We start from the raw sequence: 13,645 nt of genomic DNA on the forward strand, positions 1-13,645 counted from the left end.
AAAAAAAAAAAAAAAAAAGCACAACAGGTCTATAGAGACATGTGGTCGTCTTTGGATAGTACAAAGCATTCAAAAGCATAAAAGGTTCCATTTATAGAGTGTTTATAAGTTTGTTCACATTTTTAAGGAGAAATATTTCCAGAATTCAAAAAGTAACACAAATACAGCAATTACAACTTAAATATTGCTCTTGTTCTGAAAAAATGATAATTCCACCATAATAATTCCTAATATGATTTGATAGAATTAAAAAAACAAAAACAAACAAAAAGACCCAACTTGGTATCCAAAAGATGCATAGTTTCCCTTCAATTTCCTCACAATTACCCATTCTTGTATGTTAAAAGCAAGATGAAAATTTTGAGGGCAATTTAAGGCTTTCTGCGTCTGGAAGGAAGAAAGAAAACAAAGACAACCAAGAACAGAGTTTAGTTTGAACTGAAAACCAAAATCTAAAGTACATAAAACAAACATGCTTTGTGCTTACTTTTGATACCCATGGGATGAATTTGTGCTAGCTGCTGGAGCCTAGGGAGGGAAAGTTTGAACAGTGATTAGAAAGCATAGGTAAAGTTTTGCTCGTGGTTGTATTTATGCTTTTTAAGAGCTTACCCTGTTTTCTATGTCCTCCACTTCAGCTGGTCCTTCTGCAGATCCTGATCGCCTTTTGCGACTGAAACAAAGAGCGTTGTTTTTAAGTCAGTTCTCTTATAAAGTAAGGATTCAAACCTTTCCCAGTCTCTATTTGGGAACATTTAATAACTTGTATTTGATTAGCATTAATAAGTGCTATGTTTTGGTATTATAGTCATATTTCTCTGTGCACACAGAAATATATCACATTTCTGTACATAATACTGTACCTTGGTGCTAACGGGCACACTTGTTTGAGCGTCTCAATGTCTGTAAATTGCACAGCTTGTCCGCCACTTCTGGTCTTAAACACATCACCCTGGTGAGGTTTAAACAACAAGAACAAACACAAAAAAAAAAAAAAAAAAAGGAAAGGAGGAAGAAAGTGTTATCAGAATTAAATCTGTAAGTAAATAGGAAGGAGCGTCCCACTAAAACACTGTAATCAAGTGAAATTCATGCAACATCTAAAATGATCAAAATCAAACACCAAAAATTAGTCACATTTTTTGATTTTACCTTAATCAGTTTGGTTTCGATCTCCCCGTCAGAGGCAAGCTCTTGATGTCTAAGCACATACTTGTGGCATTTAGACAGAGCCTTCTCGCTTGGGGTGGACACCTTGATTGCATTGGGTATGATTGGCTGCATTACAGTGTCTAACTCCAAATTAGAAGGTGGTTTGTGGTCTACCCATTTCTCCCCACCGGCAGAGTGTGAACGCCTGTGTTTTGGATGAACTGGAAGAGCCTTCTGGTGATCCCAATGTGAGAAAGACAAACCAGGAAGTTATTCACATGTGACTCCAATCAAACTATGTCAAGGTTAATAGGGAAGGTGAAACGCTAGAAGGTGTTAGCTTGTTAGGAAAATAAATGTATTACTGGAAGTCACAGGAAGTTGATGCATTATAGACTTTATTTCTGGAAATTTCTAATCAAAGTTTAATAGTTTATTTAAAAGTTTAACTGTCTTCCAGCAATACACATTGTCAAAGGGTGTTTTCACACCTGCAGTGTTTTGTCAGTTTATATTGACTCTGGTTCGTTTCCCCCTTGGTGCGGTTCACTTGTGCAGGTGTGAACACAGTAATCACACTCAGGTGCAGACCAATGCAGATGAACTAAGGGGTTTCTTCATGGTTTGAATGTGACCCGACCTCAATCCAAACAAACTAGCAGGTGCATCTTACATGTTTGAGCTACTTACAAGGAAAAAAAAGCCATGTGTGTTTTGTATTCTGGAATGTGGCAGGGTACTAAATGGCCTGGTAAATGGCCTGTATTTATATAGCGCTTTACATAGTCCCTAAGGACCCCAAAGCGCTTTACATATCCAGTCATCCCCCATTCACACACTGGTGATGGCAAGCTACATTGTAGCCACAGCCACCCTGGGGCGCACTGACAGAGGCTGCCGGACACTGGCGCCACCGGGCCCTCTGACCACCACCAGTAAGCAACAGGTGAAGTGTCTTGCCCAAGGACACAACGACCGAGACTGTCCAAGCCGGGGCTCGAACCGGCAACCTTCCGATTACAAGGCGAACTCCCAACTCTTGAGCCACGATCGCCCATAGAGATGTGTAAAGATCTGTACGGGTCAGCAACTAGCTGTGAAATGAATGCAAATTCTGTGTTCTCCAAGAGTTCAAAACCCAGCAACTTCCTGCATCTACTTTTGTTGCTCCCGCCCCAGACACATCTGGCCAATTAGCAGACTGAACATTCTCGCGTGGTCTGTAGTGTACGCATTTTGGTTTGCTTGAAGTCCACTTGCGAACCAAATCAAAAGGGGAAAGCTTAAAGTTACAAAGTCATTAACTGATTCAGACCAGAGTAAACAAACTATAGGTGTGAAAATTCCCTTCGATTAAGTGATAGCACTCTAAAGAATTAAGAAATTAATGACAATGCATGCACAGAAGCACAAAGGTAGCATATCTTGTAATGCAGACACCCATTACAAAAGCCAATCTTTTCCCCACCCACGTTGGCCGACTTATTATCATCCAGTTTTATTGAGCAAATTTCAGCATTAATTTGAAAATTAGCAACACTGTGCTGCTATAAGGCTCAGGACCGAGAACTCCGGAGGACCGCTCTCGACGGCCTAGACCCTAGACTATTAATACTCAGTGTTTTTTGGGGTTTTTTTTGAACAAAGATGTTTCTGTTCATTTCAATACCATGTTTATGCCATTTTGCTACTGGAGTACAAGAAAAAAAAAAAAAAGAAAAAAAAAAAAGCATTTCTAGAGAGCAGTTTGCATCCAGAAAAAGAAAGATCTACAAACATGATGTAAATACTCATGAGCCTTAAGATGCAAGCCAAGAAGATTTCCAAGCATGACAGATCAGTCTGCCTAAGAGCGAGGACAGGAGACACACCAGTCTACACTGATGCTGCTACTCAATGTATTTCTAAACAAGGCAACAGCTGTTGGAATTACAGATGCAGTTCTACACCAAGGCGAAGCTTAAACTACAGGCTCACAGAGATGAACATCTAGGTTCTAGCACACACTGACCCTTGTGCCTGCCTCTAGGTCTAGTCCATAGACAAGAGTGGTGGCAGGGACCTCAGTGCCTGGGGCCCTGCGCTGGCCTCTCCTGTGACCAACACTGCTGGTGCTGTGGCATGTGGCCGGAGTCCGGCTCCTGCATTGGGGAGTCCCGGTGAACCTATTCTGGCTGCCTGAATCTACAGGGAACCTCTGCTCCCACCTAGAGATGCTGGAGGCTACTGAAGAATAGTCAGAGGAGGATGGTGTGGAGGTGGAGTCCTGAAACACCCTAACTCTGGCTTTATTTTGGTGGGAAGGAGTTTGGCTGAAATCCTGAAAGGGATGAGGTATTGTGGATGTTAGGTGCTCCAGATTAACACAAATTCACAACAGAGCAACAGACAAAGTAGAAAACAAAGTGATGTAACCAGTAAGCGTATACATGTCAGGATTCCTGCTCATGATTTTCACAATGATTAGAAACATGCTGATTCAATCGGGTTGACAGAATGATTAGGTGCACATTGGCGAAACATGCAGCATCAGCAAATAACTCACAGGAAGTGGTGATGGAGAGGGAGACCTCTTCTGTTGGATGTTTCGATCTCTCTCCCTTGAGGGCCTCTCGGGCTTCTCTGGACGCTCAGTGGGAGCGCTGCCACCGCTGCTGCTCTCCGTCACTATGGCCTTCAGCTGCTTCAGCTTCTCATCCTTTACCCACAGCTTGTTCTGCATCTCCAGCTGCTTTGCGTTCACCCGTCTCTCCTAATCAGAAACCATGGACAAGAAAATATTTAAAGTCTTATTTGATCGTGTCATATCTAACAATTGGAATTACAAACTTACATGAACGATCTGAGGGACATTACAAAGTGGAGTTTAGTATAATTACATTGCACTGTTCATGTTTTGGTAGATTATGTGGGTTAATCTCCGTGTGTACCCATACAAATGTTTCCAAACAGTAGGGCTCTCAATGCATATTTGAAATGCAATTGTAAAATATAACTTATAATTGTGCAAATTAACGTTTGATTGCAGAAAAATAATTTACAATACCTGATATCCTAATGGCTCAAAACAGTGAACAACTCCACTTACACACTCCTTCTCCCACTTGAGTCTGGTGTCCGTCACCGCGCCCTGCATGCGCTGCTCCATGCGCTTCCTCTCTGACAGCTCGCTCTGTAGCCTGTGCTCCCGGGTCTCCAGCTCCTGCTGAAGTGCACGTTTGTCCTGCTCGTACATGTCCGTCGTCTTCTGCAGGATATCGATCTGAAGACGAGCAGCGTACACAAACAGTTAAATGCAGGCCATTATTTAAAAGAAAATGAACTGAATGCACATTTCCAAGAACATGTGTTTTGTGTCAGTTGCAGAAAGAAGACAGCACCTTATACTCCAACGTTTTGGACTTTTTCTCCAGTCGTTCTATCTCCGTCTTCTGACTGAGAATGACTTTGTCTTTTTCATTCAGTTTGCTCTGTTGATCGTGAAGGAAGTAATCCTTTGCACTGAGCTGGCTGTCAAACTGCTGCAGCATGGATTTCACTGTATTAGCTGTAGGAAGAAGCACACTGATATTAACAGATGTAGATTTATATTTATTTTTAAATAGAAATGTTACTTGTTTGTGAAAACAAAAACACAATCCATATCACAGAAAAAAGATTTAGATACTGAAAACACTCAGACTGATGCATCACTGCTGTACTGAATAAATCTGCTCTAACAGCCTAATCCTGGAATTCCGAACTTTGCGTGATGGAGACAAATGGCCTGTACCAGTTTTATTGAATTGTTCTGTCATCATCTGTCGGATTTGATGCCTCCTTTCCAGGACCTCAATCATGCGGGGCAGCGTCTGGTCATCAGCTGGGTCGACCAGCTCGCAAGTAGGTAAATCTGGAAGGCTTTCTATAAGCTGAGTCATCAGAACTCGGTCATCTACTATGAGAATCAGATATGGTAAAGATTGTTTAAACTGAGTAACATACAAAAAATAAAACATCTCCGATTGCTTTAAGTTTAAATGTATGAATGCAGCATAATAACAGCACAATGAGCAAGCAGCAGAGACTTGAAGGTGACCTACCAGCATTGCTGGGCCCTCCTCGTTCTTCCAGACGACGTGAGAGCTCGTCTCTGAAAGCCTGGTTTCTGTGCCTGCGTCCAGGAGCAAGGCCACATATTGGACGGTCAACCGGCCGTGCCACTTCTACCTCTTGGGTCATTTCTGCAAAGCGCATCACCAACTGCAACACACAATATGGAGGACTCTTTAGAAATAGTCTACTTGGCAGGGACAGCTCAGTAGGTGGAGTGGTGGCCCCATGATCGGAAGGTCGGGGGTTCGAATCCACTGAACGGCTACCCTGAGGTACCCCTGAGCAAGGTACAGTCCCTACACACTGCTCCCCGGGTGCCCAATGGCTGCCCACTGCTTTACTGAGTGAATGGTTTAAATGCAGAGAGGAATTTCCCCACGGGGATCAATAAAGTACACACATTATTTCATAAAGCATCCAGCAAGGCTGCAAAAGAAAAGTTTGCTCATGCAGGCCATTCTACCACACGAAAAGAAAATGTCTTACCACAGTTTCTTCATAGTCATCAGCATTTGGGTTGACACAAACAATCATCCTGACTTTTCCCTCCCCATCAAAGTAGTTTTTAAATAGATGGGTAACTTTGGAGTCTCTGTATGGCACCATCTGAAAGAAAACAACAGCTCTGAAACTGCAATGAATGAAAAACAAAAAACAAAAAAACAAACAACAACAAATGTTAAAAACAGAGATCAAGGAGGTGGGAAAATGATAAAACATGAACCTTATTAGTTCCACACATCTGATTTTCACGCAGGACTTCAATACATGTGCGCAGCGTCATCAGGGACTGGTTAATATTTCCTGCAAATGAGACATCACTAAAAATGCTTTGTCTCCTAAGAAAAGTGATTTCTACATAAAGAAACTTTCAGAATGTGGTTAACATTAGAAAAGCTGAAAAAAAAAAAAACAACAACAACAAAAAAAACAAAAACAAACAACAGACAAACCCGCTTCACGGAGACGGCTTCCCTCTGCTCTGGTCCTGTTAGTGCGCTCACTGCCGGCCAGGTCAACCAGACACAGCTGGCTCACATTCACCTGGTTTTTGTCCTGTTGTTCAGTGACATTGTGTCAGCATCACCAAGCATTATAAAAAACAAAAACATCGGTCTTTCTTTGAATAAAAAGGTATAATTGAAGATACCGATATCACTGACATATGTAAACATGTTTAAATAAGGGCTGCGCGTCACCTGTAGTATGTGATCCCCATCAGCATCTAGCGGTGCCTGGGCCAGTTTTATTGTGAAGACACTGTGGGAGCGGCTGGATTCACGGTTGAGCTGAGTGTTGGCTATCCTCCTTTTCTTTTGACCTGGACAGAGAGGAGATCATTAACACAATCTGTGAGCTCAAAAACCAGCAGTAACAACTTTAACTTACTACAATTTCCATTTATTTGCGTTAATTTGATTTGTCACTTATTATAAATGCTGCCATATCCTCCTGACTACCAGGGGGGAAAAAAGTTGTCCAATCAATTTTTATTTTTTTTTAATCCCCCAATGTTTGTAAGGTAATCAGAAAGACAGAAATAATTTTTTGGGGGAAAAAAAAGGTTTTTCTTTTTTAGATATCACATGTCCACTGCAGAGGACATAGGAAGGCCAAGCATGTAAAACTGAACTTTTATGGCAAACATTTGCTTCAACTCTTCACCAAGGAGCAGTTTGAAGTCAGGGAATTTTAGTGGTTTCTTCACCCAAACCTGCAAGTCACTGCTATACTGAAGCCATGAGTTGGTGATTGCCAGATCAAGAAAGTACAGAACTGCAAGTTCAGGAGGACTTCGTCTGAGTACCGTCTCTGATGCTCCCCTTTCTTTCTGCTTGAAGGGCTTATTCCCTATGATCGTCAGACAACTCAAGATATGAGTTTCCCTCACACAACTGCAATAAATTGATTTCTGCTTCTAAAAAGGACTCATTTTCTGGTCATTAAAAAAAAAAAAAAAAAAAAAAAAAAAAAACCAGAACAAAATGGAAGAAATGACTACAAATGTCCACTACGGAGGACATTTTTTAAACACTTCAATACTATACTAAAAAGGTTAGAATTAAGCATACTATGTTTTAATGTGTTATTAAGAGCCTCATCTAAAATATGCTAACATTTATAGCCAAAAATTGCTCAATGAAAAGTTTTATGCACTTACTTTTGTTCTCCCCATAAAATGTGCTTGCAGCGATGGCCGCCATGTTCCTTGATTAAAAAACTAAAGTTCCCAAAGGCCCACCCCTTTACATTTGGTATCATTGGAAAACCCTAAATGCCCTCTGTAGATTCCAAAAGGAGGTAATTCTGTAGTATGCAGTAGATGGGAGCTATTCAGGTTTAGAAAGGTCCTCTACAGAGGACAAATTTGCATTGCTGGTAGTCAGGAGGATGTCTGCAGGAAGCTCAAAATTGTTCTGCTGTACATCAGCAATCCCAGCATGGCACAAACATTGTAAAATCTAAGTCACTGCTCTCCATTTACATGCAATATAGAAACTCTTTTAAAGCTTATATTTTACAAAAAAAATAATTTCAGATTTCAATTTATCTGATGAGTTTTCCACTTTGCCTCATTCCATTCTTTTAATTAGCTTTGGCCCGCCCAAAAAAAGATGACAGCATTTCTGGATTATGTTCAAATATGGCTGCTTCTTTGCATGATAGGGCTTTAAACTGGATCTGTAGATGGCAGTGAAAAGTTGTTCTGAGCTTCTGCAGGGATTTTAACCACATAATAATGCCCATTTTAAATCCAGTGCCTTGTAGCAGCCCAGAAGTCATGGTCATCCAATACTGATTTTCGGCCCCATACCCTGCGCACAGAGATTCTGAATCTTTTGATGATATCAGGTACTGATGATAATGATATTCAGCCCATCTTTACTTTTGCAGCCAAATATCATAATTAGTTGCAAAATCTTCCTCCAGCTGGTTGTTTCTAGTACCACTTACTTTATTGTTTTTTACATTTTACTCAGCATCTGTACTCTTTTCAAACTCATAAGAACTGTTTGATTTAAATATTTTACTGATTTCCATCATAAGAAAAAACAAACAGACACAATACAGTTTAAAATGTTTCAACACATTCAAGTTCTGACTTCTACTTACCCTTCCAGAAGACTTCAAAAGCTTCCTCTGTTGATTTTACCTCCACCTCCGTGCAGCCAGCCACATACATGTTATGATTCTGATCTTCTCGTAGAATCTTAGATTGAGGTGGTCTACAACAAATTCAAAATATTTCTAAGCAAACACCAGTGAGGTAACGCAATTACATGCTGGTATAGTAAGCAAAGCAGCAAAAGCCAGATGCCAAATAATTGTTAGCGCCATTATTTAAATTTAAAAAAAAAAAAAAAAGCAATCTAGGAAGACATACACATTCATTTAGGGGTACAGACACATGCACACAGCATTTGCACAAAAGCAGCTTGAAATGTTTAAAGACACTGTTTCCTCTACGTTGACAGAGAGCCAATTAAGTACAATGGCGGGAGAAAACAAACAAACAAACAAACAAACAAACAAACAACAGTAAGCTACACCTATGCTACAAACAGACGACTGGATTAATGGGAAGGGAATGCACTGATTACTTAAACAACTTATCAGCTACAGCCAAGTTATGCCTATGAAAAACAGTACTGTGTAATGCTATTTTACTGGCCACATACACATACTCATTGCTCCGCACAGGCGTGCTTCCACCGAGCCACCTAACAAAAAACAGGGTTTTTACAAGTACAATTTGTCAGTAAAGGCCTACGAAGCACAAAAAAACAACAAAAAAAAACATGGTATCATTTTATACTTTCTCAATTTCAACACTGCTATCTTCATGTGCACCACAAGTACGGGTGCTGTCGGGTAGCTTTGTACACAGAGCTTTTTAACAAGACGTTATGTTTCAAAAGCATGTGTTGATTTCTAATCTCTTACTTTGGTCTGATCGGGTCATACGGAGCATCTTCAAGGAGATCGTAGATGTAGTTGTTGTAGATCTCAATGTAGGAAACAAACACACCGTAACAACCGTCTTCATCCACATTCTCCGATTTACAGGCCTCATCTGGACTGATCATATCTGCAAATTCAGGGTCAGGCTTCTGCCTAAAAAAAAAAAAAAAAAGAAGGAAGAGAAAGTAAAAAGTAACTCAACAATGAAATGCAAACTTTAAACTCAAATGTCAACAGTGCTCGTGACCACCATGAAAGTATAAAGTGAAGAGGGGACTAAAATGACTCCTTAGCTACCTAGAAGATGGCGTTTTGGGCACTGCCTGCTGACTGTCTCGCTTCTGCCTCTCGAGGAGAGCATCAACTTGACTCTGGATCTCCATGCCATTTTTATCATCTGGTTTGAACACCTGAAGAGGTTTAAAACAAATATTCGGTAATTTCAGTAAATGCCTCACTCTGCAAAAAAACAAAACAAAAACAAAACTGTTCAGTCTTACAAATCTTTTAGCCTGAAAGGGTCCAATGCTGTTGAAGATCATGTCTAGAGAACGGGGGAGAAGACCACCTTCCCCAGGTGAGCCAGTCATAGTGAAGGTCTTACCACTTCCAGTAACACCATACGTAAACAACAGACCTGTGGTGAAGGTAGGTAGGATATTGCAACATCACAGTAAAGCAACTATCACAGAGAACCAGCACAGCAAACTAGCAGTAATCTTTTGGCAAGTCTTCAAAGTACACATGTCAAGTGACTTACCATTTTTACAGTGAATTAGATCCTCTACCAGTGGCTTGGCAACATCCTCAAACAACTCCAACTGAGTGGTGTTAATACCGAATACTTTCTTAAAGGAGTACTGTGTCTGAAGGGTAAACAAACAAGAACATACATCAATGGTATTAAGAAGAATAGAGACAATAATAGCAGTTACTATAATTTATGAAATCGCTGTCGAAAAAATTCTTTGGTAGCCGCTTTCAGGTATTTGCTGGGTTCAGTATTGTTTTGTGATTTTCAGCACAGTTTAACAGCGATAAACTGAGCTCATGGAAGGGGGGGGGGAAATACTAATCAAGTATGAGTGGCCAGCTTGTTTTACATTTTTATAAAACACACTTACCTCCTTGTATTCCCCATTTCGGTTAGCTTTAAGACCATCAGGAGCATGCAGCTGAATGGTGGTGCTGCTGATCATCTCAACACAGCATTCCTCATCCTCTGATCCAAGGGGCCGTATACGGCAGTACACCTACAATAAATGTTGTTTTTATAAAAGCTCATTGTTTGGCGCCCACGTAGGACCAATTTGTCTGGAGACCCTACTAAAAACAAAACATATCCCCTGTGATCACTGGAACACACAAAGCCCTCCACCATGATGGAGGGTAATTCACGGACATATATGGATTTGAAGTCTGTCTGTGAGCTTAAAACGGACAAAATTATTCAACAGGACTGTAACTAACAATTCTTTAGACTAGAAGATTTTAAGTCAATCAGTCACATGATTAACTGTTTAGTTTCTGAAACCCCAGAACACTGGGAAAATGTGTCAAACTTTTCTAACTCAAGTCCAAGTAACAATCCAGTTTGCCATTTTGCTCAGTTAACAGTACAAATCCAAATATTCAGTTTACTAACAAATACGATAAGCAAGACAACAAATCTCAACAGTTAACTGGCATGGTCATAACAAAGGGCTCAAAAAGGTTGAAATAAGTCACCTTTTTCTCATTTTTGTTTGAAAAACAGCAATTATCTGTCACAAGCACTGGCAGCTGTAAAGAACTACATCGATCACCTTGTCTTGTCTGTGTTTACACGAAGCACTAAACTACAAAAAAAGGATTTGACAGTAATGGCTTCTCCATTAATTATACTTTAGTTTCATGAATAATGAGTAAATAAGTTCACTTACTCCCACAGGATCTCTCTCTGTGTTGGACGCCTTCTTTGGCCCAGGCCTCCGAGGAGTCTTCCCTTTGCTGGAAGTGTCAGTACAACACCAAACACATTATTTAGTTACGGAATAACCGACCTATCTTAACGTGTGTGTGTGTCTTGTGCGGTATTATGTAGAAACAGACGTGTGCTTAAAGTGCCAAACTACACAGTTAGACAGGGGTAGGTAGGCGGAAGATTAAAAAAAAAAACTGTCAGTGAGGGTCTGACGTGTATGATGAATGGAGTCTTCTTATGAATTACGCTAACTAGCTAGCCAAGTTAGCTTCTAACTCGCTAACCACGGTAACGTAATTTTATTTCTTACTCGATATTATATTTTGAACGTTAAGCAAACCGAAGTCACGCTACCCTTTAGGTTTAAAAAAAAGTGTAGCAAACACTGTCAGAAACAGCCGAGGAGTTGAATCTGAGCTTGGAAGCCAGTTGAGCAGTTACCAGACGGTTTTAATTACGCGGCGATAATCTCAAAGCTCCCTTTTCAGAGAACAACCGTAAACTAACGTCCTTTTAATACGTCTCTCATTTATAATGTGCTACCTGTTCACTGTTAGACGTGTAAACGATGATAATACTGACCCCGGTCTTTGCATTGTTTGTTTTGTGAACACCCTCTCCGCTGTTCTCACGAGCGCCTCTTCTCGATTTGAAAATTTCCCTCTTGTAAACGTTCTTCCGAAAATCTGAACTTCCAGCCAATCTCAATACTCTGCAGCGGAAGTCCCGCCTCCATCCTCTCCCCCTCCTAACTCCGTTACTAGCTCTGGATCAAACAGACAGGTCCGAAACTCTGGTAAGCTGTATTTTCACAAGTTTAGCATGACTTTCCTCTTCATTCCTATTTTTTAGAGCAATGTCGTAACATTTAACTTCTGTTTTATTTCTGAACTTTGAAACTAGTAATTAACCTTAATTAAATTACACCTGAGACGTTAAAGAAGGGGGACTTGGGTGACAATATATTAGAGTGACTATTTGGGGAAATAACTCGTTTTTCTAATTAATCTGCAATTAATTAGTTCGACAGTTTATTTTTTCCAACACTTCAGTGAGTCGTCTAAGCGTCAGACACCTGCCTGATCTCCTGTATTCTGTTACATTTTATACCCAATGCCCCCCCCCCCCTTTTTTTTTCTGACCAAAATAAATATGAATATCATGGAAGTTACCACATGTGAAATGCAACAAGACTGGAAAAGTGCTTATAAGTGTGTGAAGTCAGTGAAAATCAGTTTCCAGTGCTTTTCCCAAGTTATCATTGTTTTCAGTTTCACACAGGAGAGGATCATGATATGGAGTGACCAAATAGTACAGGTGGGAATTACCACGATACACTCCATGATACAGTGTGTGGTGGGGCGTGGCCTGTGGTGCCGTGCAGAGGAGGCGGACGCACCTGCACGGCATCCGCAATCACGCCCCGCCGAATTAAACATTGTACTGGGTCCTGTGGTTGGCGTTGTTGTTGTGGTGGTGTTGAGCGGGCAGCGGGAGAGCTGCAGCTCTACGTGTATTGTGAACAGCAACCATCCAGTATTAATAAAGAATGGTTAAAATGCCACTGGGTCTGCCATGGTTGTTTACACAGTGTTATTGCAAACATTCCCAGTTAAACATTGGCAGTATACATTTATTCAATAAGAAAGTTAATGGATAAATAATTTTTACATTGTATAAAGTTATAAAATGAGCTTGTCACTGAAACCTGCCAAATGTTGCCATAAGAGGGAGTCAGTCTACTATAAGTCTGTTTGAATGGGTCCTTGGAAATCACCTATCTGTTATTGGGCACAAAGACAGAAATCCACGTTTAGCTCTCACATATGGAAAAGAAATAGAAAAAACTTATAAAAGACTTGCATCAGATGTGGCCTACTTCATATAGTGAATCATATAAGGCTTATATGATTTACTCAGGAAAGTGGCCACTTTCATATATTATTTTACTAAGTATCCAAAACATACAAGTTTCATTTATAAAATTTTTCTAGGGATCTTATATCTGTTTTCACTCTCGTATGCATTTCATACAAGTTTCACACAAGACAGATACAAACTTTATAAGATTTATATATATCTTTTCCATATGGGTTATGCTCAGTAACAGTCCTGTTCTATCGGTATATAACCAGAAAACAACCAACTGACAGTCAGTTGAGTCGAGTCCCCTCGAGTTATGCAGACTGATCAGAATCAGATAAACTTTGTTAATCCCAGAAAAGAATGCTACTGTGAATTGTCACAGCAGCATGCATACAACAAATCACATAAAATGAATTTTCTCTTTATAGAGATATAAATATAACTATATACATGAATATAAAACTAATATTTACTAATATTTAAAACTAATATTTAACTAATATTTCTGTGATATTAAAGATATTAGTGTACAGGTGTGCAAGTATACATTGTGGAGTACAAAGTGACAGAGTGCAGTGAGCAATGTTTAGTCTGGTTCAGTATGTG

The 13,645-nt window shown here is 40.1% G+C and overlaps 1 protein-coding gene across 10 annotated transcripts; it reads right to left on the reverse strand.

The window, feature by feature from the left end:
• On the reverse strand, nucleotides 1–11,869 carry LOC102294473 (kinesin-like protein KIF23). Of its 10 annotated transcripts, none has more exons than XM_042224145.1 (24): nucleotides 11,756–11,869; nucleotides 11,133–11,199; nucleotides 10,335–10,463; nucleotides 9,971–10,076; nucleotides 9,711–9,847; nucleotides 9,508–9,620; nucleotides 9,193–9,363; nucleotides 8,928–8,969; nucleotides 8,362–8,474; nucleotides 6,447–6,568; nucleotides 6,201–6,303; nucleotides 5,972–6,051; nucleotides 5,734–5,853; nucleotides 5,235–5,394; nucleotides 4,925–5,086; nucleotides 4,533–4,699; nucleotides 4,241–4,414; nucleotides 3,698–3,904; nucleotides 3,164–3,472; nucleotides 1,153–1,386; nucleotides 864–952; nucleotides 613–673; nucleotides 488–528; nucleotides 1–387 (listed from the first exon to the last, which is right to left on the reverse strand). In XM_042224145.1, the coding sequence occupies exons 1-24, from the start codon at nucleotides 11,767–11,769 to the stop codon at nucleotides 372–374; spliced, it is 2,937 nt and encodes a 978-aa protein (XP_042080079.1). In that variant the 5' UTR covers nucleotides 11,770–11,869; the 3' UTR covers nucleotides 1–371. The 10 variants fall into 10 exon arrangements, with proteins under 10 accessions (XP_042080079.1, XP_042080078.1, XP_042080080.1 ...); XM_042224144.1 differs by having other exon boundaries at nucleotides 1,153–1,383; nucleotides 4,925–5,089; nucleotides 11,756–11,866; XM_042224146.1 differs by having other exon boundaries at nucleotides 4,925–5,089; nucleotides 8,934–8,969; nucleotides 11,756–11,863.
• Nucleotides 11,870–13,645: the final 1,776 nt, after the last annotated feature.

Source organism: Haplochromis burtoni, unplaced genomic scaffold, assembly GCF_018398535.1.
Source record: "Haplochromis burtoni strain Fernald_Lab_line unplaced genomic scaffold, NCSU_Asbu1 Contig_129, whole genome shotgun sequence".
NCBI classification, from domain to species: Eukaryota; Metazoa; Chordata; class Actinopteri; order Cichliformes; family Cichlidae; genus Haplochromis; species Haplochromis burtoni.

Bases quoted from the DNA above. Each gene is read 5' to 3' on its own strand.
- LOC102294473 (XM_042224143.1), bottom strand. The intron at 8,970-9,192 runs GTAAGAGATTAG...GTTTTTTGTTAG, and splicing joins TATGACCCGATCAGACCAAA to GTGGCTCGGTGGAAGCACGC. The intron at 5,854-5,971 runs GTTCATGTTTTA...GTTTTCTTTCAG, and splicing joins AGATGTGTGGAACTAATAAG to ATGGTGCCATACAGAGACTC.